This window comes from Acomys minous (assembly GCF_964271855.1).
Source record: "Acomys minous genome assembly, chromosome: 5".
Taxonomy (NCBI): domain Eukaryota; kingdom Metazoa; phylum Chordata; class Mammalia; order Rodentia; family Muridae; genus Acomys; species Acomys minous.
The window spans coordinates 124,630,163-124,657,957 of NC_140494.1; the positions used below are offsets into that span (position 1 = coordinate 124,630,163).

The 27,795-nt window shown below is 50.6% G+C and overlaps 2 protein-coding genes across 2 annotated transcripts; one reads left to right on the forward strand and one right to left on the reverse strand.

Annotated features, from left to right (window-relative positions):
• Nucleotides 1-2,144: 2,144 nt before the first annotated feature.
• On the reverse strand, nucleotides 2,145-4,035 carry KBTBD13 (kelch repeat and BTB domain containing 13). The gene has a single exon (XM_084781705.1). It carries the CDS (start codon nucleotides 4,005-4,007, stop codon nucleotides 2,631-2,633), a length of 1,377 nt encoding a protein of 458 aa, XP_084637831.1. The 5' UTR covers nucleotides 4,008-4,035; the 3' UTR covers nucleotides 2,145-2,630.
• An 8,184-nt stretch (nucleotides 4,036-12,219) lies between these two features.
• On the forward strand, nucleotides 12,220-27,773 carry RASL12 (RAS like family 12). Its single transcript, XM_084782984.1, has 5 exons — nucleotides 12,220-12,699; nucleotides 15,252-15,308; nucleotides 22,420-22,493; nucleotides 23,173-23,363; nucleotides 25,923-27,773. Exons 1-5 carry the CDS (start codon nucleotides 12,597-12,599, stop codon nucleotides 26,299-26,301), a joined length of 804 nt encoding a protein of 267 aa, XP_084639110.1. The 5' UTR covers nucleotides 12,220-12,596; the 3' UTR covers nucleotides 26,302-27,773.
• The last annotated feature ends 22 nt before the right edge of the window (nucleotides 27,774-27,795 follow it).

Consider the following 27,795-nt stretch of genomic DNA (forward strand, 5'->3'; position numbering starts at 1 on the left):
TCTCTCTGTGTAGCCCTGGCTGTCCTGGAACTTGCTATGTAGAGATCCACCTGCCTCTTCCTCTTGAGTGCTGGGATTAAAGGTGTACACCACCACACCCTGCTCTTGCTTAAAATTCTCAGTTAAATTAAGTCAACTCTGGGAAAACTGTATGAACCCTGTGTGGTCATCACTATACATCAAAGACATCTCGGAAAGAAGGTGCCGCTCTCAGTGAGCAACAGTCAAAGCACAGAGACCCAGTACAGCAGGGCTCACCAGAGCCTGGAGTTCATTGAGTTGCGAAAGAGCCCCATGAGCAGGTAGATCTTAATGTCACAAGGGACATGTGTTCAGTACTGGTCAGGGGGTGAGAGCAAAGAGACAGTGCTCCGGCCACTAGGAAAAAAAATGTTCCATCACCTGAAAGTGGAGCCAAAGGAGGGAATGAGTTTTTAACAGCATCACTCTGGGGCAGGGCTGAACAGTGGACTGACTTAATTATAAAGGACTATGTACTTCTATTTTAATGACTTACTATTGTGTGGCCCCAGACATCATTAAGTCCTGTGCTAGCCTGTGAGTGCGCACAAGTCTGTGTGTGCGCATTATGAAGATGCAAAGATTCTTTTCCGGAAAAGAAACCTATTAAAGTGATAGTTTTATTGCCTCCCACAAGACAGGAACCAGCTTCATCTCTGTCCTAGCAGACTTACTCCCTCATACCTTTGCCAATTCAGTGTGCAAATCTCTGTCTCAGACCATCTTTTCAACCAGCTCTGCATTCTTCCAGTTCCCTACTAGTGAGATGAATAAGTCATTGGTGGATAATAAAAATCTCTTATGTATGTATATGTTCATGCATGTGTGTGTGAGTGTGTGAGTGTGTGTGTGTGTGTGTGTGTATGTGCACACGCATGTGTGTGAGACTGTGGAAGAAATGAATGTAGAAGCGGTTTCCCTGGAATTTGTAGGATACAAACGTCAGATTTTATTGTTGTGATTCATCCTCAGACTAGACTATTACAAAGGCTAGAAGATTCCACACTTCTGAGGCAGCTTATTTCAGGTTTGGGATACACATCAGGGGAAGAGGTAGCAAGTGACAACCCAACGCCAGGCTCCATGCCCAGGAAGTACCATGCTGCTGATGCTGTGTTCTGTACTTCTGAAGCCAGAGTGTTCTATGAGCCTTGGGTCCTGGAGGATGGAGACTATACTGGACCACTAAGAAACATCTGTCCAGGACACAGCTAGGCTTCAGGGCTGCAGCAGGCATCTGTACCAGAAGCTGTGTTGAGCTGCGTAACGACACATGTCAGCAGCAGACCCCTAACTAGTGGTTCTTGTAAGACATTTCATTCTGCAGGTAAGGAAGTCCACGGGGTCTCTACACTTACTATCTGCACACAGTTAGGGCTGCACCTCCAACACAGAATGTCACAGACATCTGTGAACACTGCAGGCAGCCAGGTCAGGAAGCTGGAAGCGGGATCAGCGGGGATCCTGCAGAGAGGAGGTGGGCGTGGGACTGACAAAGAGGAAGAGGAAGGGCACTAGAGGCTCAAGGAATGGCCACAGCAGAGACTGTGAGATGAGACGAGGAACCTGTGACATATCTAGGAAGGAATGCGCTGAGATCAGCAGGCCTAGGCTCCTGAAGTCAGGAGATTCATATTCTACTGTCCCAAAGTGATAAAGAAAAAAAAAGAGAGAGAGAGAGAGAGAGATAGGTCAAGGATTTACACCTGAGTGTTCCCTTTCCATCCCAGGCCCCCAAAAGCTACTGTAGGGAACCCTTGTTTCCTCCCACAGTCTGGCGCAAGGCTTGACTGAGTTAATTCAGTCCAGCTTGACTCACTGCTGAAACGTCCCCATCTTCAGCTGTTCTGATTTAATGGCTGGAGCTTATAGAGATCCTGTCTGGTCCAGTCTATCCCCCGTCTCTCCTCTTGGAGGACTCAGACTCTCTGGTCTGACCTCGCTCCTCCAGACTGTATCTGTCTCCTCTAAGACACTTATGTATGTGCCTACGTCCTAGATTTGTATTCTTTATCTTCCCTTCACCATACTGACTGCTCTAAGTTTTTGCTTGTTTGCTTGGTTTTGTTGTTTGTTGCTTTTGTTTTGTTTTTTGTTTTTGTATTGTGTGTTTGCTTTCCCCCCCCCCCCAATCAGCATCTTGCTTTTAGTTTGGGGGTGGAGGCAAATTATTGCAGACCTTTTCTGTCATCTTGACACTTCCATTAAGACGGGGTTTCCTGAGCTATTCTCCAAGCTCTATGTGCCCAGGCTGACAACTACGGCTCCCATTAGGCCCAGCATTGTGTTGCAGCTTTCTGCCTGCTAATGAGCAGCTTTGGTTAACAGCTAGCCACGGCTCAATTGTTGCTATTCACCTACAAGCCTGGATTGCCCAAATCGTAACCCCATCCCTTTCCCTGACACCGTGACCCACCAGCTCTTGGCAGACCCCAGCGATTTGAGGGCCCAGGCATCTGCGTTGCTCAGGGCTTTGTGGACGTCCATACCACCAGAAAGCAGCCCTGAGTGTCCCAATAGGGGGAAAGGAGTTTCCAAAAGCTTCTCAATCCAGGCTCACACAGCCAAGGCTCATGAAGGCTCCCGTGCCTTCTAAAGTCATTCCAAGCTCACAACTCTGGCAACGCGGTGGCCACAGGCCCAGTAGTGCCAGGAGGCAGCCGCAGGAGAAAGGTCTGTAAAGAGCCAGGCCGAGGAAACCCAGCCTTCTCCCTGAGCAGCCGCCAGGTGCCATCTTCAATGGCATAGACCAACGTAGATACACGGTTGACAGTATAGACGGTGTCCCCACGCACCACGGATGTGAAGAGTGCTCCCTTGCTATTGACAAACTGGCCAGGCAGTGAAGTCCACTGGCCTGTGACCAGGTTGAGACAATCGATGGCACAGTGCAGGAAATCATCGGAAGGTCCGTTACGCACCACATAGAGACTGTCGCGATGGGCCACCATAAAGTGGCCGTAACTCTGCGAACGACACAGTTCAGCCACGGGCAGCCACTTGTCCATCTGCACGACATACTCCACAACGGCAGTGACATCTGCCGGCTTCCATAGGCACACAAAGAGGCGGCCACGAGCCTGGGCGCAGGGAACCCCCGTAGCCGGCTGCGGCAAGTCTGCCACGAAGCTCCAACAGCCTGTAGCCGGGTCATAGCACTCCACAGAGCTCATGGGCGTCTTCTGGAATTCACCACCAATGGCATAGAGGCGGCCTTCGAAGCCAGCTAGCGCCATATCATAGCGCGGCTGGTGCGGGCTGGGAAACTCGCACCAAGTGCCACCTTCCGGGTCATAACAGAAGCCCAGCTCCACTACCTCCTTGCTGGCGCCACACACACCACCCACGATGTAGAGCTTGTTGCCCAGAGTGGCCACGCCTGCTAGCAGTGTGCTGGCCTCCAGGGGCAGCGCTGCCAACGTGCGCCAAGCGTCCTCCTCTTCGTCCAGGAAGCACATGGTGCGCGATGCATCCTCTAGGAAGCCTGGTGTGGGTGTGTGAGTGCTCACAGCTACATAGGTGCTGGGTCGCAGCGCCGCCACGTAGGCTCTGGCCTCCGGCAACTCCAGCTCTGCTACCAGCTCGTGCGCTCCGTCCCGGATGAAGAGCGCAGCACTGTGGAGCACGTCGCGCAGGCCGAAGGCGGCAGCTGCGTCGCACAGCAGCGAGCAGTTGTCCGAGGTGACACTGTGCTCCAAAAAGCGCACGAGCGCTGGCGCCTGCAGGAACGCCGCGCACTCCACCGCCTGCAGCAGCTCGTCGTCCGCCGCCAGCTCCGGCCGCTCTCCGCGCAGCACCCGCAGCGCCGTGCCGAAGCCCGAGGCGCTCAGCGCGCCCAGGCGCACCTCCGCCGCGCGCGCCTCCCGCATGCCAGAGCGAAAAAGCCCGCGGAAGAAGCCGCAGTGCTCCACCAGCAGCGACTGCTCGGCCTGGAAGAGTTGGCCGTCCACCCACACCTGCACCGGGACCTCAGGGCCTGGGGGCATGATGAGCCAGAAGGGCGGAGGCTGCTGCCGCTGGGGGGCCTAGATACGCCTAGGGCCACTGACTCTGGGGCTACCCCGCGGCAGGGAGAGAAAAAAAACTTCCCAGGGGGATATAAATACCTTCCTGGCTAAAGATAGGATGGCTCATGTGATGTGGCCCGCAGGCTTGGATGGCCGCCGGTCTCAGAGGGCATCTGGACACCTGTGTGGTCATCCACTTCTGTTAAGAGACTAGTGACAAGGGCCTGAGAGATGGTCCAACGGGTAAAGGGGGTTGCCTACAAGCCTGCGTTCAACCTGGAACCTATACAAAGGCGGGAGGAGAAAATCCATTCCACAAAGTTGTCCCCGACCTCTGTGTTGGTGCTGTGGCGTTCATCCTACCTCCACAGACTTTTTTGTTTTTGTTTTTGTTTTGTTTCTCCGTGTTAGCCTTGGCTGTCCTACATTCCCTGTGTAGACCAGGCTGGCCTTGAACTCACAGCGATCCACTTGCCTCTGCCTCCTGAGTGCTGGGATTAAAGGCGTATGCCACCACGACTAGAGAGACTTTTATTTATTTATTTATTTATTTATTTATTTATTTATTTATTTAAAGTCTCTCAGACAACTTTTTTTTCTAAAGAAATAGTGAAAAAACTAGTTAGATACTGAGTACCCACTGCATGCTGGACTCTGCCACGCCTGCTTGTAAACATATTGTAAGTGGCACAGTACCAAACCGTGTGTCCTTATACAAAGCATGTACCTCGACTCTGTTTCCTCATCTTTAAGATGGTGTCAATAGAAATGACTATTTACAGTATTGGGACAAATTCGTTAGGTGTTCTGAAAGAGGCCTGGAGAGTTTTTGTGACTTGTCCAAGGTCATTCAGCTGAGGACAAGCGTTTATCAGCTCGAAAGAGTGGGGAAGGCAGATTGAAGGGAGAGACCAAAGAGCAGTAAATTGAATGGTTCAGGCCAGGGTCCTAAGGTGTGCCTCTGCCCATGCTTGCCGGTTAGTCCTATTAGTCCTCGACTCACGTTTTGCCTGCCTGTATGTAAGTGCATCACATTCCTGCACTGCCCTTGGATGGCAGAATAGGACCTTACATATCCCTTATAACCAGGCCTGGAGAGATGGCTCAGAGGTTAAGAGCGCTGACTGCTCTTCCAGAGGTCCTGAGTTCAATTTCCAGCAACCACATGGTGGCTCACAACCATCTGTAATGAGATCTAGTGCCCTCTTCTGGCCTGCAGCGGACAGAGCACTGTATACATAATAAATAAATACATAAATACATAAATAATTTAAAAGGGGGGTGGAGGTGGGGGTGGAGGTGGAGAGATGACTCAGTGGTGAGAGCACTGTCTGCTCTTCCAGAGGTCCTGAGTTCAATTCCCAGCAACCACATGGTGGCTCACATCTACTTATACTGGAATCTGATGCTCTCCTCTGGCATGCAGGTGTCATTCAGATAGAGCATTCATATACATTAAATAAGTAAAATGAGAGAGAGAGAGAGAGAGAGAGAGAGAGAGAGAGACCTTGTGAATGTGGGGGTAAGTACTGGGAATTGAGGCCTGGCCATGGGCTTGCTCTTAATGTTGAGCAGTCTCTGGAAACCCATCTGAGTCTCCTTTTGAGCCCTTTTCCTTTCATGTAATGGAGCAGCTAGTAAGCTCCTGTAAGTGGAAGCTGCCCCTCACTTGGAATGGAAGTGGGAAGATGACCCCTCTGTGGCCGCCACCTTGAGTGGAGAAAAGCATAGGTGCTTGGAGGATGGTACACTTGTGGATGAGAATGTCTTCTTCAAACAATAGCAGCCACACTAAAATTGCGTTGTGATGCTGGGCATGTTGGTGCAGGCCTTTAATCCTAGCACTCGGGAGGCAGAAGCAGGCGGCTCTCTGTGAGTTTAAGGTCAGTATGGTCTACAGGGGAGTTCCAAGAAGACAGCCAGGGCAGGGACCCTATCTCAAAAAACAAAACAAAAACCTCCAAAAAAAAAAAAGCATGGTGATGAAGAAGAGATAAACCTGTTTTTTAGGATCCCAAGTGCGGGATTGGAACGGTCTTGTGAGAGAACAGGTGAGGTTAATCCACTAGAAGACTGACCACCTTGTGTGGGAGCTTGATTGTTGCCAGCTGAAAAGATCCCGTGAACAGACTCTGGGAGGAGATATATAAATAAGCCCAGAACTGGAGGCAGGGCTTTTTGGAGACTTGGGATAGTTTTGGCTGTTTATCACTGCACTCCGAGACACTCCTAAAGAGAACCGCTTGAGGGAAGGCTTCAGGGCTCTGGCCCCCCGCTGAGGTTCTGAGTTCTGGTTACTCCAGGTTCCAGCAGAAGAAATCCTGCTGATTGTGCCAGGAGAATCGTTCCTCTGAGCTGATATCCTTACGGTTTTGTTATTGTGTCCATTAATCCTCATTTCCTATTGTTTTGGCTAGTCAGGTTATAAGTGACGTACGCTCGGTCACTAAATTGTTAATAAAAAGTATTGGTTAAGAAAATTGAGCATACAAGGTGATAATCACTTTGACTCCTAATCTTTGCAGCCCTCTCCCAGTATCTTTGTTGACTAGACAATATCCACTTTTTACAGCAACACTATGAGTTGGATTCCTTCTCTAGATGGGGGCCTGATATATCCAAGACTGGCTTCAAACCTGCTGTGCAGTGAGAATGATTCTAAACCTCCACCCTCCACCTCCCAAGTGCTGGGACTACAGGCATGTGCCAGCATGGCCAGTTTATGTGGCACTGAGGTGGAGCCCTAAGCTTTGTGCACACTTAGCAAGGACTCTGCTTACTGAATGGCACCGCAGCCCTGAACTAGATGCTGCTAACTGCCCTGTTTGATAGTTAAGGAGACTACAGGACCAGGGGTTTAGGCCATGACCAGCAAGTGGCAGATTTAGGGCCAGAATGCAGCCAGTTTGACCCTAGTGTATGTGCCTTTAACCATGTTGCTCTGTTGCCTCCTGTGCTGTGAGTTGGGGCAGGGGCAGGGTACAGTGGAAGGAACCTCAGGTTCATGAATTCCCATGAGGACCTGGTACAAAGTGTGAGAAGGAGCCATACCCAAGGTCTGGCAGCTTGGGACAGACAGGCTCAGGCCTCCTGCAGTCCAATCCATGGCACTTTCCCAACTGTGCATGGATTTCCTATTGAACATTTAATACTAGGTCCCCAAACCTCAGATGGAAAGGAGTTCTATGACCACCATCTCCCTCCACTCCACTCTGCGGGTGAGGAAACAGGGGACCAAACTTTGATAGGATGGTATATGCCTTTTGGGAGATGTTTGGCTTCTGTCCTCCTTTGGGAGGATGGAATGGCTATCTATTATCAAAAAGGAAGTAACCCAGCACTTGGGAGGTAGAAAGCAGGCCAATCACTGTGAGTTCGAGGCCAGCCTGGTCTACAAAGCGAGTCTAGGACAGCCAAGGATACACAGAGGAAACCCTGTCTCAAAAAACAAAAATGAATAAAAATAAAAGGTAAGAGACAGGCAAGAGGCCTCTTCTGCCCTTCAGGACACAGACATAGAGGAATTTGCAGACCCACAGCAAATACACCTTCCTTAATGCACTCCCTAGTTCACCCCATTAAATCAGGCCTGGGGTGTGGGGACCACTTGTGTGAGCCTGGGAAGCCAGAGGCCTGGAAGATACTGCCAGAAATATCTCAGATGCTTTGCCCCAGGGACCAGGCAGGAAGAGGGGAAGGAGATGGGGGGAGTGGGGTGGGCAGAAAGTCCCACGAGGACTATCCCAGGCCCTCTGCCAGTGTCCCGCCTTCCCTGAGACCAGACATTGGCTGGAAGGGCTTAGAATGTTCCAGGCAGTAGGTATGGCAACCCCTTCTTGGGGACAAATGGACAATGTAGTTTTAGATCTTTGTCTATATCCTTGTTAGGCCTTGGTGACAGGGACAGTGTCTGGGAGGCTTCCAGATTTGGGGGGGGGGCGCTTTTCCTCAGCTCTGACCGACTGGGTGGGACTGTGTCTACTGGCCCTATAGCCTGCTCCCCCACCTAGCCTGGCTCCATCTCTCCACCTGCCTAGCCTTGCCTCAGAAAGGAGAGGGGCGAGCGAGGGCAGATTGTCCGGACAGATTTGCAGGTAGTTGCGCTCCGCTAGCCTGTTCAGACACCTAGTAGAAGCCAGCCAGAGCCAAATGGAACCACTACAGGCCTCTCCTCAGAGAAGGAGGCAAAGATCATGAAAGTGTTGCAGACTAAATGAAGTTTATCCTCCCGCCCATTTTCTTCCCCAAGTCAAGACCAATTGAGTGGGTGGGGGCTTATGCACACGCCCCATTTCCAGCTTCCAGGACCTGATGATGGGGAGGGGGCCACATAAGGTAGAGATCACGGTTCTGCTTCTGAGCCAAAGCTCTGCCCTTTCGTTCCCCTCGGGGCCCAGCTGGTGTAGTGTGCAGCTGGGAGTTCCCTCCTCCCAGATCCGGAGTGGCCCTCTGGGATACGGAGAGGACAAGAAACTGTCTTGGCTGTGGGCGGCCCACAGAGTTCCCAGGCCCTGCCCGACCCCTGCCCGACCTCTAACAAACGCCCCTCTCCACTTTGCACTCCCCACACTGACAGAGATGGGGGTGGGGAGCAAAGGCAGGCAGGAGCCTCAGAGGAGCACAGACCCAAGCCTTATTCATATCTGCAGCTCCATGGTCAGCACCCAGTAGGGTCTTCTCTCTCTCTCTCTCTCTCTCTCTCTCTCTCTCTCTCTCTCTCTCTCTCTCTCTCTCTGTGTGTGTGTGTGTGTCTCTGTCTGTCTCTCTGTCTCTCTGTGTGTGTGTCTGTCTCTCTCTGTCTCTCTCTGTCTCCATCTGTCTGTCTGTCTGTCTGTCTGTCTGTCTCTCTCTCTCTCTCATAAAACAAAAAACAAAAACAAGGTTTCTCTGTGTAACAGCCCTGGCTGTCCTGGTCTTGCTTTGTAGACCAGGCTGTCCTCGAACTCACAGAGATCCATCGGCGCCCAGCTCAAACAAAACAAACAAAAAACCTTTAAAAGATTTATTTATTTATTTATTTATTACATATATGAATATTTTGCCTGCATGTGTGTACGTATGTGTACCAAACGAGTGCTTGGTGCCGGCAGAAGTCAGAAGAAGGTGCCAGAGTCTCTAGGACTGGTGTTAAGAATGGTTGTGAGCCATCATATGGGTGATGGGAACCCAAACTGGATCTTCTGCAGGAGCAATGGGTGTTCTTAACTGCTACACCATCTCTCCAGCAGGGCTTATTCACCGGAACCCTGAGCTCCATCCTGTTGGAGTCCCCAGTCAGCCGAGGGAAACCCAGCTTCTGTCCCAGAAGAACTTCGCCTGATGGAGGAGGCGTAACCTTGTCCCTGGAGAAACCCTTGCCCCCTGATCTAATGGTGGAGGCTCTTTCCAGTCACGGTGAAGACAGTACGCAGGGCAGGGAGCACCTTGCAGCTCTTGGAGTTGGGAGAAGGCTGAGCACTGTGCTACGGAGTCAGGACTCTTGCCTGGGCTTTGATGCTGTTCGACCACCAATTTGCCAAGGCTGCTGAACCTCCCCAGGACTCAGTGCCACACCTGCGAAGTGGGGTTTGCAACTGACGTCTAAGATTCTGCTCGGTTTTGGAATCATGATACGTCATGAAGCAGCCATAGAAGGCATGTTTTCCTGTGGCCCAGGAGAAACAGTGATGTCATGGAGTTCCCAAAAGCTTAGCTTTATGTGCAATTGCTCATGGGTATCTTGGCATCAGGAAAGGCAAGTCCTAAATGTCTTGCTTGTTCACTCCTACCTACTTTGCGCGTCTATTGAGCACCGACTGCATGCCCATTGCTGGGCCCAGCAACACAGCCCCCACATTTTGGGAAACTGAAGTCCTCTCTAAGAACTTTGAGGGGTCTGGACAAGGAGAGCTGAGTTACTCCCCGGCACTCCTTGGTGAGACAAGCTTTCTCCCATCGGACCCCATCTGGAATGTCTGCACAGGACTGTAGCCAGCTCAAGAATGTGGCTACAACTTGGCTCCCACTTTCTCAACTCCTGCAACTCAGAGGAAAGCCCTTACCCATTAACTGTGCAAGCAAGTCTGGTTTGAAGGTATAATCTAAACAAATCCCTCTGGTACCTCACAATCTATGTAACAGCTGCTTTACTGTGATCCACTCAACAGCTAGACAAAGTCAGAATTCATATCCTTTTTCTTCTTGGTTAGGCAGGATACTGCCATCCTGCCTGGGCCCTGGACCCTCTGCCTGCTGGCCAGGTTTCCATGTTTGTTTATTGTTGTTGTTTTCTTTCTTTCTTTCTTTCTTTCTTTCTTTCTTTCTTTCTTTCTTTCATTCCGGTGGGTATAACAGGGCCCCAGAACTTAATAGGGCCCCAGACTTTAACACAGCTGACGCCATGATGGAAGTAGGCATAAGACTCAGCACCCCGACAGCACCATCTGCCAAAACACAAGCAAAGACCTAAACCATCACAGTCCATAGTCTCTAAATGCTTTTTTGGCTTCTGCAGTTCTGATTCTGGCTAAGTGTTGTTGCTAGCTGAGGTTTGTCAATGCAGGACACAGTTCTGTGTTTAAAGGCTCACCCCGAGAAAGGCCCAGGACTACGCTGGGCTCCCAAACACCCAGTGTAGTTGCTGGCCAGCTAGTGAGGACTTTCTATTGATTTAAACAAAGCATGTCTGAGCAGTCTTCTCTGGTGGATTCCCCCACAACAGTGGGTGAGTGAGTAGGCCCCTCACCATCTGGGGGCAGTGATGGGAAGGAGCTGGCAAGCCTTCCCCACTCCACCATAAGTGTATCCCAGAATGCAGGTCCTTCAGGGTTCTAGAATGTACTCAGGCCTGCCAAAATTACATCAGAAAAGTTTGTATTTATTTTCCCATTAATATTTATAGATGGGAGCCAGACGCAGTGGGACACGCCTGTAATCTCAACACTCAGGGAGGCAGAGGCAGGCAGATCTCTGTGAGTTTGATGGCAGCCTGTCTACAAAGTGGATCCAGGACAGCCAAGGCTACACAGAGAAACCCTGTCTCCAAAACATATATATAAACCCAAAGAAGTTACTGATTTGCCCAAAGTTACCTAAAGAACTAGGTTCTTGTGTCTGATCTCTAACATGACCAGATCTACCCTAAGACCCCGGGGAATGACCCTGCTTCATCAAGCTCCTCCAAGCTCCAACTGCAGCACCACTCCAGAACTGGGAGTGAGGGTGAGGCACAGACAGACATATTCTACTCTTTACTCTCATCAAGAAGAAAAAGTAGGGGCTGGAGAGATGGCTCAGAGGTTAAGAGCACTGTCTGCTCTTCCAGAGGTCCTGAGTTCAATTTCCAGCAACCACGTGGTGGCTCACAACCATCTATAACGAGTTCTGGTGTACATGCAGGCAGAACACTGTATACATAATAAATATAAATAAATCTGAAGAGGAGGAGGAGGACTGGAGAGACGGCTCAGAGGTTAAGAGCACTGGCTGCTCTTCCAAAGGTCTTGAGTTCAATTCCCAGCAACCATATGGTGGCTCACAACCATCTATGATGTGATCTGGTGCCCTCTTCTGGCCTGTAGGTGTACATGTAGGCAGAGCACTGTATAATAAATAAATAAATCTTAAAAAAGAAGAAGGGGCTGGAGAGATGGCTCAGAAGTTAAGAGAACTGGTTGCTCTTCCAAAGGTCCTGAGTTCAATTCCCAGCAACCACATGGTGGCTCACAACCATCTATAATGAGATCTGGTGCCCTCTTCTGGCCACCAGACAGAACACTGTGTAAATAATAAATACATTTTAAAAAGAAGGAGAAGTAATCCAGGGTGGGTTAGGTTTCTAGAAGCCAAACTCATATGAAGTAGTTGCTTTAAGTTTTAGTGGCATTTATCAATTATAGATAATAGTGAGTTTTGTTGTGACATGTTCACACATGCATATATATTGATCATAGTCACTGCCCCGTACCCCCTCTCCTGCTCCGACCACACACTTATCCCCTCCCTCTTCCCAATTAGCCTCCTTTCAATTGCCATGCCTTTTTAAGTTAATTTTTTTCTTGACCCAATGATTTCAATTAGGATTAATTACAGGAGCATGGGTGAAGTGTTTTATGTTTGCTTTTAAGCCGGTGTCACATTAACTGAAGCTATCCTGGAATTCTCTTTTTAGACCAGGCTGGCCTCCAGTGCACCACAACCCTCCCGCAGCTTCCCACATTTGACTGGGCCGTGAAGTCTTGGCAAGGGGCACAAATCCTTTGTCCCAGGAGTCAGAGTTCTGCAGTGATGCTACTTGGAGTTGCCCACCCAAAAGACAGAAGTAGAGTGCTGAGGTTGAGCTGGCTGTAGTCTAAAGCAAAAGCGGCAAAGAGACCAGCAGGGAGGCCGGGAGTGCAATCCTAGTTGCAGGATGCTCTAGCCAGGGCTCAGCTGCTCTTTTAAAAAGGTGTTTGGAGCGCGGAGGCCCCGCCCCGTCCACGCCTCTCCTCCAGCAGGGCGGACACCGATGGGTTGGACCCAGGGTGACTGAGGGCTTGCAGCTTGCAGCCCATCAGCCGGGAAACCGGCGTGGCCATCTGCAGCTTCGCCATGTCGTCGGTGTTTGGCAAGCCCCGAGCTGGCAGTGGGCCGCACAGCGTGCCCCTCGAAGTCAACCTAGCCATCCTGGGGCGCCGCGGAGCGGGCAAGTCGGGTGAGTGGCGCGGGGCGCGGAGGATGAGGGCAACTTCACCCAGCACCAGCTACCAGGGACTTACTTGCTCACCCCACCCCATCCCCGACCCCGGTGGTTGGGTGAGTCCCTTTGACTTTGTTTTTTAACTCAGTTTCTCTGTTGCACGCCCCCACTCTAGTCTTTCTACTTTGTTCTCAGCTTCTCCATCCTCAGCAGTTTGCCTGGCTTTTCTCTGCCTCTGTTCTCTGTGCCTGTGACTCCTGCCGCCCCCCCCTCGCCCCCCCCTCCCCCCGCAAAACTGTCTCTCTTTGTATTTCTCTTAGGTCCTCCACTCATCTTCATCCCTGGGACCAGGAGCCAAGTTTTATCAACTGACACTAAAGAGACCTGTTTGGCACTGGTCTCCAGCCGTGGGTCCCCTTTGAATTTAGTGATGTCCTTGCTACTCCTTGCTCTGGCCTGCCCTCCCCCTCACCACCTCTTCCAAGAGACTTGTTAGAAGTCAGGAGAGATTAGAATTTCTCAGGCTTGGGCCGCTCCCCCACTGCCAACCCATGGGACTCTGAAACAGACTATTTTCTTTTATCAAATGTATTTGTTTCAAGCCCGACCCTTCTTGACTTTCTGGAAAGGCGAGACTATGGTCCCAGGTGCCAGGGACTTGTCCTTGGGGAACCTGGATCTTGGACTACCAATGAGATAATTTCTGTCGACCCTGAACCTTCATCACTTCCAAAAGCCATCACAGAGACCCCAAAAGGGATATTTGTCCTGCCATCTGACACTCAAAGACCCAGACAGCTGAAGATAGTGGCCAGAGGGGCTCCTCTGGCTGCCCAGTTACAACCGGCAGTAAATGGCCACTGTGGCCTGTGAACTGTGGCTTTCCTTCTCCTTGGTTCTCTGAGATCCCCTGAGAAAGTGTTTTGGGTTTTAAGCCAGCAGCCCTAGCTCAGATGGGGGACCCAGGACATGGTTTTCCTTTGAAAACCAGCCTGTTTCCAGTGATATAGTCCCAGCTAGTTACTACCTGGATGAAGAAATAATTATTTTTTATGCAGTCTTGTGTAGCCCAGGCTAGCCTGGACCTTGCAATGAAGCCAAGGATTCTCCTGCCTCCACCTTCTAAGTGCTGGTCGTACAAATGTGTACCACTATCCCCAGTTCCTGTAATGCCAGGGATGGGACCCAGGCTGTCTGTCACACATGGTAGGCAAGCAGTCCACCAGCTAGGCTACATCCTCATCACCAGAAAGTTTGAAATACATATTTCTGGGCTAGTAGTTTGCAAATTGGCTGTGTTAGGAATCCTTCAAGAAGAATCCTACGTTTATTTTTAATCCTATCAAGCACCCAGCATAATACATTTGCCTGATCCTTGCCTTTATGTGGATGAGCTCCGAACAGAAGCAATCCTGTTAGTGCACTCTACAAGGGAGAAAGAACTACTTTCTCCAAGTCTTACGTTCTTAAGAGCTACCCCTGCAGAGGGGTGTGGAAATCCCATGGAGAGCCAAAGCCCAAGGTGTAGAGGATTCAAGCTAGAGTGTGTTTCCTTGGAACACAATCTGTCCTGGACCTTGCCTGGAAAGCTCGTGCTCTCAAGGTGGTGGGAGGTGGAGGTGGGGGGCGGAGATGGGGGGCTCAGTCCTCAGCAGGAGTCAGTCCATTCTTCGCTTACTGTAGCGGTTCTCAACCTTCCTAATGTTTCGACACTTGAATACAGTCCCTCACATTGTGGTGACTCCCAACCATAAAATGTTATTTGTTGCTACTTCATAACTGTAATGTTGCTGTTGCTCTGCATTGTAATGTAAATATCTGGGTTTTCTGATGGTCTCAGGGGGACCCCTGTGAAAGGGTTGTTTGACTTCCACAAAAGTCAAACAGCTTGAGAACTTACAGATTGAGAATCACTGGCTTCCTGTCTCTGGCCTGTAGCCAAAGCTGAATAAATACCCCATGCTAAAAATCAGTGTCACTTGTCCTCAGTGGGAGACATGTCCCTTGAGTTGGGGTCTCACCAGGCCTCAGGATAACTCGATGTAGGCTGCCGATCCTGCATTTGGTTGTTCACAGACATCCCTTAGACACGCCTCATACTGCCTTTCTTGCTCATAGTAATTTTTAGAAAATAAGCCCAGAGTGCATGCAATTAGTGGGGCTTGGCACCCCATTCCTGCGCCTTCTGAGCCAATTCCTCTATAGCCTGGGGCCCTTGGACAGCCAAGCTTAGAGTCAGCCAGAGACCACAGAGGTCAGTTAGGCCTCCTTAAAGTGAGGGACAGTGGCTTGGAGGCTGGCTGCAGAGGACAGTTAGGCCTCCTTAAAGTGAGAGGGACAGTGGCTTGGAGGCTGGCTGCAGAGGACAGTTAGGCCTCCTTAAAGTGAGAGGGACAGAGGCTTGGAGGCTGGCTGCAGAGGACAGTTAGGCCTCCTTAAAGTGAGGGACAGTGGCTTGGAGGCTGGCTGCAGAGGACAGTTAGGGCTCCTTAAAGTGAGAGGGACAGTGGCTTGGAGGCTGGCTGCACAGCCAGCAGGGGCCTGAGCCTACCTCTTTTTTCTTGCAGCCCTGACTGTGAAGTTTCTCACCAAGAGGTTTATCAGCGAATATGACCCCAATTTGGGTAAGAAGCCACTGCCCCCCTCCTGCTACCAGGGCTCCACCTGGATCTCCTCCCTCCACCCCCAGAACCTGACCATGGGTGGGCCCTGAGCACTTTAGATCTTCAGGTAAAAGGGAAAAATCACCAGGCTGACTCGGTACACACCAAACAATTGGGGGTAGGGTGGGGGGTCCAGCTTAAAGACCTGAGACTGTTTGCCCTAAAATATACGGTGCAATGAGACTTTAGAAGAATGTTTTTTCTTTTTCTTTTTTTTTCTTAAATAGCAGAATGTCCACATCCAAATAGGCACAATTATTCAGAATGTTCACTCAGTGTTCTCCCTGGGACAACCAGACGTGCTATTTAAGGGATTGTCCATTGGTGCCCAACATTCTTTGAACCAGGAAACATTTGTTTTGTTTTAAATTTTTTTCATTTATCTTGTTTTATGTGTGTGAGTGTTTTGCTGCATATATATATGTTTGCACCATGTGTGTGCCTGATGCGCGTGGAGTTCAGAAGAAGGCATTTGATCCCCTGGAACTAGAGTGACAGATGATTGTGAACCACCATGTGGGTGCTGGGAATGGAACCTGGGTCCTCTGCAAGAGAGTGCTCAGGCCTGAGCCATTTGTCCTTCCCCCGCTAACCTTAGCTGTGTAAAGCTAGGTTTGAAAGCTGGCTCTGACATTTAATGCCTGGGTAACTTTGAGACACTTACTTAACCTCTCTGAGCCACCATTTCTTCCTCTGCCAAAGGCGCATTAGGCGTATTTCTATCAGAGAGCTCCTGGGAGGTTGAGGATGATGGATGTGAGGCCCGTGCTCAGTGGCTTCCTCACGCATGCTGCCAAGAGTCCCTTGCATGGATCAGATATATGTTGTGAAATTTATTTTTGTTTTTGTTTTTCGAGACACAGGTTCTCTGTATAACAGCTCTGGCTGTCATAGAACTCCCTCTGTAGTCCAGGCTGGCCTCGAACTCATGGAGATCCACCTTCCTCTGCCTCCCAAGTGCTGGGATTAAAGGCTTGCGCCACCACCCCCTACCCTGCCCCCCAGCCCGTGAAACTTATTTTTAACAGAAGGATTGTCCCCTAAAATAAACTCTTACATGGGACTCTAATACCCAAGACAAGCAAAATTAGAATCTGATTAATATCAACGTCATTTCTAGCTCATGTTTATAACATTTTTATTTATAAACTGTCCATTGAGAGCAACAAGGTGCCTGGATGAGCTTAGCTTTTTGAAAACGATGTTGAGTTGTTTTCCCATTCATTAAAATTAAATAAATCCTGGTAGTGGTGGCGCACACCTTTAATCTCAGCACTCGGGAGGCAGAGGCAGGTGGATCTCTGTGAGTTCAAGGCCAGCCTGGTCTACCGAGTGAGTTCCAGGACAGCCAGGACTACACAGAGAGACTCTGTCCAACCCCTCCCTCAAACAAAACAAAACCCATAAAATCAAATAAAGTGTTGGTGGGACCCTGAGAGCTCCCCAAAGGATGCGCAGGACTCTGGGGCACAAGATGGCCCTGTTGGGCAGCACTGCCCACAGCAGCCTGGCAGTTCATCTGGATTGGAATTTAGAGGAAGAAGAGAGTGCTCAGAACTATAGCTACTATGTTTGTGTAGTCTGAGACTGGTTGTCATGTAGCCCAAGCTAGCCCTTTAAACTGTCCATGTGGCCGAGGATGACCTCCAACTTCCGATCCTCCTGCACCCACCTCTTTTGTGCTGGGATTATAGCTGTCTGCCACCGTGCCTGCTTTACTCTGTGTTGAGGGGATTAAAGCTGTCTGCCACCGTGCCTGCTTTACTCTGTGCTGAGGCTGGAACTCAGGGCTTTGTGCTTTCTAGGCAAGTACTCCACAGCGCCAGCCCCTGTCTTTTCTTCTCTGGCCATCTACTTCTATCATCTCTTCTTCCCCGCTCTCCATCCACACCATCCCACAGGATCCCACCAGATGGTTCCAGTACAGTAGTGGTTTGAGCTTCCTGACTGACCAAATTTTGGAATTCTGATCTGATGATGGAATATGTGTCAGGCTGTCTGAGGTAGGGGGGCAGCAGCCTATAATGTTTAACCACATTGCTTAAACATATTGGCCTCTCATTCTCCTGAGACCCTGTTAGCTGGAAGGCAGCTGCCCCTAGTTCAGACACCCTGCTAGGCTAGACTGTAAGGCCCAAGCCTCTCCTGTGGAGGGAAGTCTGGACATAGAAGTGGGGGAGGGATGCCTCAGCCACAAGTGGCTAAAACAGCTCTTGGGCCTTTCCCAGGGGCCTAAGCACATATTGGGGAGCTTTGAGGTGGGTTGACCTCCCCATTTTCAGCTTGCTGTGTGATATTAGCTGTAACTTAGATGGTCTGGCCTGTGGGATTGGATTGGTTTTGTTTTTTTTTTCTGTTTCAAAGAACTATTATCAGAGTGAGTTCCAGGTTTACACAGAGAAATCCTGTCTTGGGGGGGAAAATATATATATATATAATCATCTTCATTTTCTTTCTTTCTTTCTTTTTTTTAAGATTTATTTATTTATGTTATATATACAGTGTTCTGCCTGCATGTAACACCTGCAGGCCAGAAGAGGGCACTAGATCTCATTATAGATGGTTGTGAGCCTCCACGTGGTTGCTGGGAATTGAACTCATGACCTTTGAAAGAGCAGACAGTGCTCTTAACCTCTGAGCCATCTCTCCAGCCTCCCATCTTCACTTTCTAAGAAAGAACCTGAGGCAGAGAGGACTCAGTGACTCTCCTAAAATCGCAGAGAGTCCTCAGGTTCAAAGGAAGGAAAAGTCAGCCGGGAGGCAGTGGTGCACGCCTTTAATCCCAGCACTCAGGAGGCAGAGGCAGGAGGATCGCTGTGAGTTTGAGGCCAGCCTGGTCTACAAAGCGAGTCCAGGTCAGCCAAGGCTCCACAGAGAAACCCTGTCTCGAAAAACCAAAAAATAAATTTAAAAAAAAAAAAAAAAGGAAGGAAAAGTCCATTTACTTCTTGTGAGCTGCAGTTTATGGGTCCAGAAGGGGAGGTGTGGGGGGCACTGGGCTCTCTGCACCTCAGTTTCCCCATATGGACAATGGGACTGGGTAATCTGTGTGGGCGTTATGTCTTGTTGTGGGCTGTGACTGGAGCTGTGCTAGGAGCTAGAGACTCTGGATAGAAAGAACTTGCCTGCCCTCTGCCAGGGTGGGCAAGGGGCTCCAGGATGTGTACTTGCCCAGCTCCTCCAGGGGACAATGTCAGCTTCTTTCTTCATTTGCCTCCATCTTGTTTCCTCAAGGACATGGATACTCTGAGCCTCTGAAATGCCACCCGATGTGCAAACTTTTTTTTTTTCAAGACAGGGTTTCTCTGTGGAGCCCTGGCTGTCCTGGACTCACTCTGTAGACCAGGCTGGCCTCGAACTCACAGAGATCCACCTGCCTCTGCCTCCCAAGCACTGGGATTAAAGGCATGTGCCACCATGCCCGGCCCTGATGTGCAATCTTACAGAACTTCTTTGTTGCCTTTTTTTTTTCTTTTTTTTCTTTGGTACCTTTTATCAAATTACTATTTTTGTTTTGTTTTCTTTTTCAAGACAGGGTTTCTCTGTGTTAGCCTTGACTGTCCTGGACTCGCTTTGTAGACCAGGCTGGCCTTGAACTCACAGTGATCTGCCTGCCTCTGCCTCCCAAGTGCTGGGATTAAAGGTGTGTGCTGCCACCACCACCTGGCTCTAATTAATATTTTAAGGGCATCAAAAAGTAAGCTCTATGCCACTGATGCCTGGGTGAGAAGCTGACACTCTAGCTCCTGAGGCCATTACCTGATGACCTGAGGCTTCATCCAACTTGCATGTTTGTGCTAGAATTCCAACTGAAGAGGATGCTTCAGGGTAGACAGAGTTGGAGGACGAGCAGATCCATCATTAGTCAAGGGGCAAGGGAGTCAGAGTGGGGAAGCAGCCAGAAGAGGGCGCCAGATCACATTCTAGATGGTCGTGAGCCACCATGTGGTTGCTGCGAACTGAACTCAGGACCTCTGGAGGAGCAGTCAGTGCTCCTAACCTCTCCGCCGTCTCTTTCACACACCCCACATCCCCACGCCCGCCTCCCATTTTAAGGCCTACATTTCAAAGGCTCGCCTTGAACTCATTCTGTAGCCCAGGCAGGGCTTGACCCTGCAATCCTCCTGCAAGCCTCCGAGACCGGCCTTGTCATCGGTCTACAGTGGAGCCATCAGAGAATCTGGCAGAGGATCTTGGGTAAAGAGAGTCCTAGGAAGACTTGGGTTAGAATAACGCTGGCCACTAGGCTGGGCAGGACTCGGCCTGCTTGGAGGGAGTGCCCAAAAGACAACTTGGGCAGAAAAATACAAAGTATGAACACAATGCAGGCATCCAGCAACAGCTCCTCTTGGGCCAAATATAGTTAAACGTTTGGGGCATATTTTCCATTCTTTTTTTTCCCCCTCCTTCTTCTTCTTCTTTGGATAAGAGCAGCTATTTATCCAAGTCCCCAAAGCAGGCTGGGGACGAAGAGCTGTCTGTGACTCATGTTGGATGTTAGTGGATCTGGCAGGTGTCCAGGCCTGCTTGGCTGCCAGCAGCCCTCAGAGAGAAGTGTGTGACTACACTCAGGGAGGCGAGGGGTGCTGTTCTCACCGTGGCCACAGCCAGGAAGGCAGAGAACACCTCAGTTCTGCTTACAGGGGTCACCCAGGGAAAGGTGGGGACTGAGTGTACTCCCATGCATGTGCCAGCAGCACCGAGAAGGCGGGGAGTGAGAGAACTAACCGTCAACATGCCAGTGATGGTTTCTCTATGCCTGGCCACGTTCAGATTTCTTGGGCTTAAAGTCATAAGAACTAAAAAAAGAAAAGAAAAAAAAAACCCAAAAACAAACTGGTGAAATCCAAATAAGGTCAGTAATTTAGTTCATAGTACAGAGCCAACATCAGTTTCCTGGTTTGGCGATTGAACTGTGGGTTGTACAAGGTGTTAACACCGAGGGAAACTGGGCGGGGAGCACGGAGGAACTGTGTTAGTTTGTAACGTGTATTGGAGTTTGAAATTAGTTCTCGATAAAAGAAGTGGGTGTGAGGGCTACAGGTATAACCCGGCCCGTAAAGCAGCTGCCATACAAGCATGGGGGCCTGCATTCAGAACCCCAGCATCCATGTAAAGGGCTAGGCTTGGTGGCATGTGCCTCTGGGGAAGCTGAGGCAGGTGGATGCCTAACGCTTAGTGGTTGGCCAGCCGGTCAGAATTGGTGAGCTTCGTGTTCAGTGAAAGATAGTGCCTCAAAAAGTGAGGTGGAGGGGGTGGAGCTGGAGAGAGGACCCGGTGGTTGAGAGTGCTTGCTGTTCCTTCAGAGGCCCCAAGTCCTGTTTCTAGCATCCATATTGGATGCTCACAACTGCCTATAAACTCTAGTTCTAGAGAATTCAATGCTCTCTCTGGCCTCTGTGGGCACCAAGACACATATGGCACATGGGCACATGCACGCGCACGCACACACAGATACACACATACACATAAATAAAAATTAATATAAAACCTCTTTACAGTGGTGCCAGACATGGTGGCACACACCTCTAATCCCAGTACTTGGGGAGGCAGAGGTAGGTGGATCTCTGTGAGTTAGAGGCCAACCATGGCTACACAGAAAAGTCCTGTCTTGAAAAACAAAACAAAACAAAACAAAAAATTAGTAAAGTGGAAAGAGGCTGAAGAAGACCCTGGATGTCAAATGCTGACCTCCACAGTACATGCACACACGAATATATATATTCATACCTACACCAAATACTCAAATAAATAAAAACAAAAGGAGGAAAAAATTACCTGGGAGTGTGGGCCTGTCCTGTTAACTTTGGAGGCCCTTCACATTCCTCACTGCCATTCCTAGATATTTGTTATGGGTCAGGCCCCAAGCCTGGTGTCCTAAGCAGTCTTCCCACAGTCCTGACAGGGCTGTTAAATGTTCTATCTCAGGGGCAAGCCAAGCAGAGTGAAGGCTTGAAAATTCTTGGCTCTGCTGGGAAGAGGTGGCAGACGCCTTTAATTCCAGCACTCAGGAGGCAGAGGCAGGCGGATCGCTGTGAGTTCGAGGCCAGCCTGGTCCACAGAGTAAGTTGCAGGATAGCCAGGGCTCCATAGAGAAATGCTGTCTAAAGAAAAAAGAAAAGAAAAGAAAGCTGTTAGCTCAAGTGATCATATTATTTCCATTTTAAAAGGAGGAATCACCCCCTGAGGGTCGAAGTGACCTGGCTAAATCAGGTAGTTGAAATGTAGCTGAAGTTGGCTTTTGGGCAAGGGTGCAGTGTGTGTGTGTGTGTGTGTGTGTGTGTGTGTGTGTGTGTGTGTGTGTGTGTGTGTGTTATGCGCACACACAGAGGCCAAGAGAGCCATCAGGCATCTTGTTCTGTCACTTTCTACTTTAGTCCTTGGAGACACGGTCTCCAGGCAGAAGCTGACAGACAGCAATCCCCAGTGATCCTCCTGTCTCAGCCCCATAGGCTGGGGTTACAGGCATGTACACACCTATGATTGGCTTTTTATGTGGGTGCTGGGGACTTGAACTCAGGTCTTCGTGCTTTTATAGCAATCACTCCTCCCTACTGAGCTTTCTCCCCGGTTCCCTAAGGTTAGCTTGCATTCTCCATCACCTTGTCTGTTTGGTAAGGATGACTTGTAAAACTTTGGGATGTCTTAGTGAGGTCTGGCCGCCCTCTCTCCATCAGGCCATAAGTTTCTCTTTTCCCATGTCTTGTACTGAGGGAAGAAGTCATCTTTGGGGATTCCCTGGGGGCCGAATACTATGGTGGGAGAAAAAGAGAGCAGAGAAAATTGGGGCTCCCGGGGGAAGCACCAAGTTTCAGCTGCTGGGCCACACACTCCACATCACAGGCTTTGCACATGGGTTCAGAAACAGCCCGCTTCCCGGGGCCATGGTACTTAGTGGCCTCTGATGCTTCAAGCCTGACATACGAAGAGGGCAGTGGCTTAGTAGCAGCTCCCAAGGGATAGTCAAGGCTATACTGAAGTCCAGCACAGGAGGAAGCTGGGACATTGACCTTGTCCTTTATTGAGTTGGCCTGCTGCTATGCCTCTGACCTGGCTGACATCTGTATTGCAGAGGACACCTACAGCTCCGAGGAGACTGTTGATCACCAGCCTGTCCACCTGAGGGTTATGGACACTGCAGACCTGGTAACATCATCCCCTACTCCCTCAGTCCCCCGGAGAGGGCAGACAATCAGTGCAGGCCCCCCAAGTCCTGATCTCACAAGGGAATCTGGACCCCTTTAAGCTCCAGTTTGCTGTGTGGCCCCGAATGGGGCTCTGACTCTCCCGAGCCTGAGTCTTTCATTTGCTCAGTGAGAAGGTTGGATGCTGACATCAGATATCCTAAGCTGTCAGGCTTTCTGAGAAGAAGTGGGTGCGAGCCTATGTATACAGACACCCCTGCTGGGAGCCTGTCGGCTCAAGCCTCCTCAACGCACCTCTTCGTGTCCTCTCTACTCACTGCTGGAGTCAAGCCTCAGAGGCCAAGGGGGCAGTATGCACCTGACCTGAAGGCAGCAGAACCCAGGGACAGCAGGTCCTTGGAGGGCCATGCCAGAATCTTTGACTTGGTGCCCAAGGGGCCAAGGTCTCCCAAGTCTCTGACTGGGTGGTGGGAAGGAGTTAATGAGACAATGTCTCTTTTCACACCAAGCCAAATCGACACTGAAGCACTCCTTTGAAAACAGATCTGCTGGGGAACACTATACAAAGACTCGGGAAGTGGGAAGGGCAGCCCAGGTGAAGGCCCTCCCCACCCCACCCCACCCCCATGCCCGCCGCAAGTTCTTCTGCCTCTGAGTTAGCTTCCTCTCCGTCACTCCAGGACACCCCCAAGAACTGCGAGCGCTACCTGAACTGGGCCCATGCCTTCCTGGTGGTATATAGTATCGACAGTCGCCAGAGTTTCGAGGGCAGCAACAGCTACCTGGAGCTGCTGGCCTTGCATGCCAAGGAGACACAACGTGGCTACCCAGCCCTGCTGCTGGGCAACAAGCTGGACATGGCTCAGTACAGGTGAGTGCAGGCATCTGCACCTGGATGCCGAGTGACATCCCTGGGGATTGCTGCTGCTGAGAAGAGCAGCAGTTGGGGTTGGAGAGATGGCTCAGCGGTTAAGAACGCTGCCTGTTCTTTCAGAGGTCCTGAGTTCAATTCCCAGAAACCACCTGGTGGCTCATAACTATTTAAAATGTGATATGATACCTTCTTCTGGCTTGCAGGGGTACAAGTAGGCAGAGTACTGTATAGTAAATAAATCTTAAAAAAAAAAAGAAAGAAAGAAAGAAAAGAAAAGAAAAGAAAGAACAGCAGCGATGCCCAGTGTCCGGTGCCTGGTGCCTGGTGCCCAGTGCCCTCAACTTTGGGTAAAGGGACTGTGCTGGGAGAGTGCACTGGGAGTCTGTCTTCTAGGCAGCCAATGACAGGAAAAGAAAGATGTCCACACCACTTAGGACATGGGCTGGACCCTCATAAGGCAAAAATGAGGCACCTCCTCCTTTCAGATGTCTCCATGGTCCCTTACATCAGCCTTGCCTGAGGCTGTGTCACCCTCCCAGCAGCTGAACTCCAGCCCCAAGAAGAGGGTCTAATTTGCTCCTTGGATCAGGTGTCTGCTGTGGTCCAACCAGCCCCTCCGTCATCCAGGCATGATGGCTGCTGAAGACAGGCCTCTCTTAGGAAGGGCTGGATTTGAACCAGAGGTCACAGACGGGGCCAGAGGGCAGATCACCACAGAACACTGCAGCCGTATTTTGCTTGGCTGGCACAATGTTTTAGAGGACTTAGGCGTGGAATGCTTTGAGGTGGGGCTTGTTCTTTGCAGCTGACCACAGGCCCTGGCACTCCCTGTGGTTTCTACCCCCACCCTCTCCATACATGCCAGTCACCCGCCTGGCCCTAAGGCCCTTGACACGGAGGCAAACACTTGAGCTGAAATTCTCCAATGTGGACATTGTCCCATGTGGCCAGCACACCTGCTAGGTGTGGCACCTCCTACTTGTCCCTTTCTGTTCTCAACTCTCCCAGGCCCCAAAGGCTGAGTGACTGATTTTTTTTTTTTTTTAAATAACAGAGCTACACAGGCAGAGGCAGAAGAGGGTTGTGGTTTCCCTAAAAGTAACCATGGTGGTATGGGGCCTTCTTCATGGGTGGTCCAAGCTTCAGCTCAAGAAAAATTGTATCCTGGGGGGGTAAGGGAAGTTGTACACTGGGTAAGTCACTGGAGGTGGTCTTTGAACTGCCTCAGAACCTGGAAGAGGGTTCAGAACTGGACAGGAAAGGACAGTGTTCAATATGGTGAGTGTGAGGGAAAGGGGGTTTTTTTGGTTGGTTTTTTGTTTTTTGTTTTGTTTTGGTTTTTTGAGACAAGGTTTCTCTGTGTAGCCTTGGCTGTCCTGGACTCCCTATGTTGACCAAGCTGGCCTCAAACTCACAGCGATCTGCCTGCCTCTGCCTCCCAAGTGCTGAGATTAAAGGCGTGCACTACCACACCTGGCTCAGAATATTGTTTTGACCCCAGGGTTTACCAAAGAGATTGTTAAAAAATGGCGTGCAAGGGAGTGGCCAGGAATCCAGGGCCTGGATGAAGCAGCCAGCCCTGTTCCCATGACGACTTACTCAGCTTCCTTTTCACTAATAGATTAGGGTTCAGCGGCACACTAGACCTCCCATCCCCTTGCTCCTGCCAAATCAGCCTTGGCCCAGAAACTTCCTCACCACTACTTCTTACCTCAGTGTCTCCTCCCATCTTGGGCTGTGCCATGGTCCTAAGGTATGGTGGCCTGGGGCAGCTTGCCAATGAGTGGTAGTGACCAGGATCCAGCGTGCAGCCTTGGACCTCAAGACTCAGGGAGTCCCAGGCCCTCATCTCTTCTGAACAAGAGTCACTTTTCGTGTTTTCCCCACCTCTGTTGCCATGGCTTCCCATCAGAAGCCCCTTTGGGCCTTCCACTTGCAAATATCTATCCAGTCACCACAGGAGGCAGATGGAGCCAAACAGGAGCGAGTGCACCCACTGTTCCATCCCACTGAACTCTGTGACATGGCACCCTCATCACTGTTCTCTGCTGGCCCTCGGCCCAGACAGGCAGACAAATCACCTATGAGCCCCGAGAGTCTGCCTGTCACATGCTTCCTAAGTAATCTAAGGGGTACCACCTCTTCGCTGCAAACCATTGCTCTTCAGGAGTATTAGTCCCTCATGTCAGGGCCGGGGGTAGCCATTTCCTGAGGAGGCAGGTAATAGTCTTCTTCATCTGGTCAGAGGCAGGGTCTAGCATGGGAGAATTTGGCTCAGCTTTTCTCTTTTCCTCATATTCATTCCTAAATTCTGGCTTTGGTAACTAAGGGCTGAGCCTGTGCCGGGTACTAAGCTAAGCCCTCCATGCAAATTGTCTTAACTAAGTCCTAACAGGCCCAGCAGAGGCCTGAGTCATTATCCTGTAGTACTGATGAGCAAACAGTTTCAGAGGGTGAAGATGGGTCCAGACCACTGGCTGGGGAGATGGTATGGGACCCTCCCTGCCTGATTTGGAAGGACATTCTCCTGACTGCCTCGCCCTGTTTCCTCACCAGGCAGGTCACCAAGGCTGAGGGTGCAGCTTTGGCAGGCAGGTTCGGCTGCCTGTTTTTTGAAGTCTCTGCCTGCCTGGACTTTGAGCATGTGCAGCACGTCTTCCACGAGGCGGTGCGTGAGGTACGACGGCGGGAGCAGGAGAAGAGCCCCTTGTCCCGGCCGCTGCTCATCTCTGAAGAGAAAGCCCTGGCCCACCAGACCCCGCTCACAGCCAGGCATGGGCTGGCCAGCTGTACTTTCAACACTCTCTCCACTATCAGCCTAAAGGAGATGCCCACTGTGGCCCAGGCCAAGTTGGTCACTGTGAAATCCTCCCGCGCCCAAAGCAAGCGCAAGGCACCCACCTTGACCCTGCTGAAAGGCTTCAAGATCTTCTGACGATCTTTCTGCGGGAACCTTGGGTGTGGCCGATGCTTGGGGCTGCAGGGCAGGGCCTGGTTTGCCCTCTGATGAACCCAGTGGCCCTTAACCTCTGGAAGACAGCACCAAGCAGGGTCACCCCCAGCACCCACATGCTCACTATGTGAGCGAGCCAGCGGCACAGGTAGGGATGCTGCTCCTGGTCCCTTCAAGGTAACCTCTGTACTCACCACCCTGAAGGGAAGGAAGCTGCCCCTGTTACAGACAGGAGCCCCGGAGTGAGCTGCAAGCAGAAGGGAACTGCTGTGCATATCCTGTGTGGTGACTCTCCCCTGCTCCAGCGAGTGCCAGGCCAGCCACAGGCACTAGACAAAGCTTTGTCTATGTGAAGGCTTGTGAGGGGCTACAGGGTGGTTGGCCCTGAGGTCTTACTGTCACCTGGTGGTGGGAAGAGGTAGGGCAGCTGTTCAGAGGCCCAAAGCTGGTGCCTCCTATGTCTTCTGACCTCTCTAAAGCCTAGGGCTACAAACCCTACAGTTTATCAAAGAAAAAGGTAGCTTAAAAATTCCTATGTGAAAGCTTGGATAGGGCAAAAAAAATCTGGACGGAAGCATTTCATCACTCGTCTCTCAGCGAAGGGTACAGAGAGGGGCTGTGGGTTGTCCAGGCTAGGGAGCCATTTTCCAACAGCATTTGGGGGACTCTGTGACCACTTTGTTAGTAGACACCCCCCCAGGATCACTCCTCCTGACCATAAGGACTAAGGCTGCAGAAAGTCATTCTACCCAGTGACAGTCCTCAGGGAGTCCTCAGCTGGGGGGATCAGACACGCTCAGGTGGCCACCGTTGGCCTGCCCACTTAGGTAGGTGTGATCTGGTTTGGTTGGACCTAGGGCCCTCAGCAATGGGATCGTTCAAAGCCCACTTTGATAAGATGGGTCCCAAAGCATTTGGGGCTGATAATGCAGACTTTTGCATGAACTATTTAGTGTTTTACCAAGACTCAGATGTGAGAGGGCTGTCACAGGCAGGGGTTACAGCTGTTTCTTTCTTTTTGTTGTTGTTGTTTTGTTTTTTCTAGTTTTTTTGAGACAGGGTTTCTCTGTGTAACCTTGGGTGTCCTAGACTTGCTTTGTAGACAGACCAGGCTGGTCTCGAACTCACAGCTATCCTCCTGCCTCTGCCTCCAGAGTACTGGGATTAAAGGTGTGTGCTACCACACCCGGCTAGCTGTTTCTTACTGTTTACCACAAACTCTGGGTGAGCAGGCTCAGGAGAGGGGCATTAGAAGGGCTGGCCAGGCACCCTAGTCTAAGAAGCCAGCTCTTTTGGCTCCCAGCCAGCAGTTTGGACTGAAAATATCGTTAACCCAGTCTTCAGCTCTGTTCTATAGCTGGGGAAGCTGAGGTCAGAGGGTGGCTATGAACTACTCAAGAGCTTGTGCAAACAAATCCTGGCCAACAAGACAGCTGAACTTTATACCTCCCTTTTTTTTTTTTTAAACAAGTTCTC

Excerpts from the sequence above, each read along its gene's own strand:
- KBTBD13 (XM_084781705.1), bottom strand. The coding sequence starts at position 4,007 with ATGCCCCCAGGCCCTGAGGTCCCGGTGCAGGTGTGGGTGGACGGCCAA.
- RASL12 (XM_084782984.1), top strand. The coding sequence starts at position 12,597 with ATGTCGTCGGTGTTTGGCAAGCCCCGAGCTGGCAGTGGGCCGCACAGC. Across the intron at positions 12,700-15,251 it reads CCGCGGAGCGGGCAAGTCGG|CCCTGACTGTGAAGTTTCTC; the intron begins GTGAGTGGCGCG and ends TTTTTCTTGCAG. Across the intron at positions 15,309-22,419 it reads CGAATATGACCCCAATTTGG|AGGACACCTACAGCTCCGAG; the intron begins GTAAGAAGCCAC and ends TCTGTATTGCAG.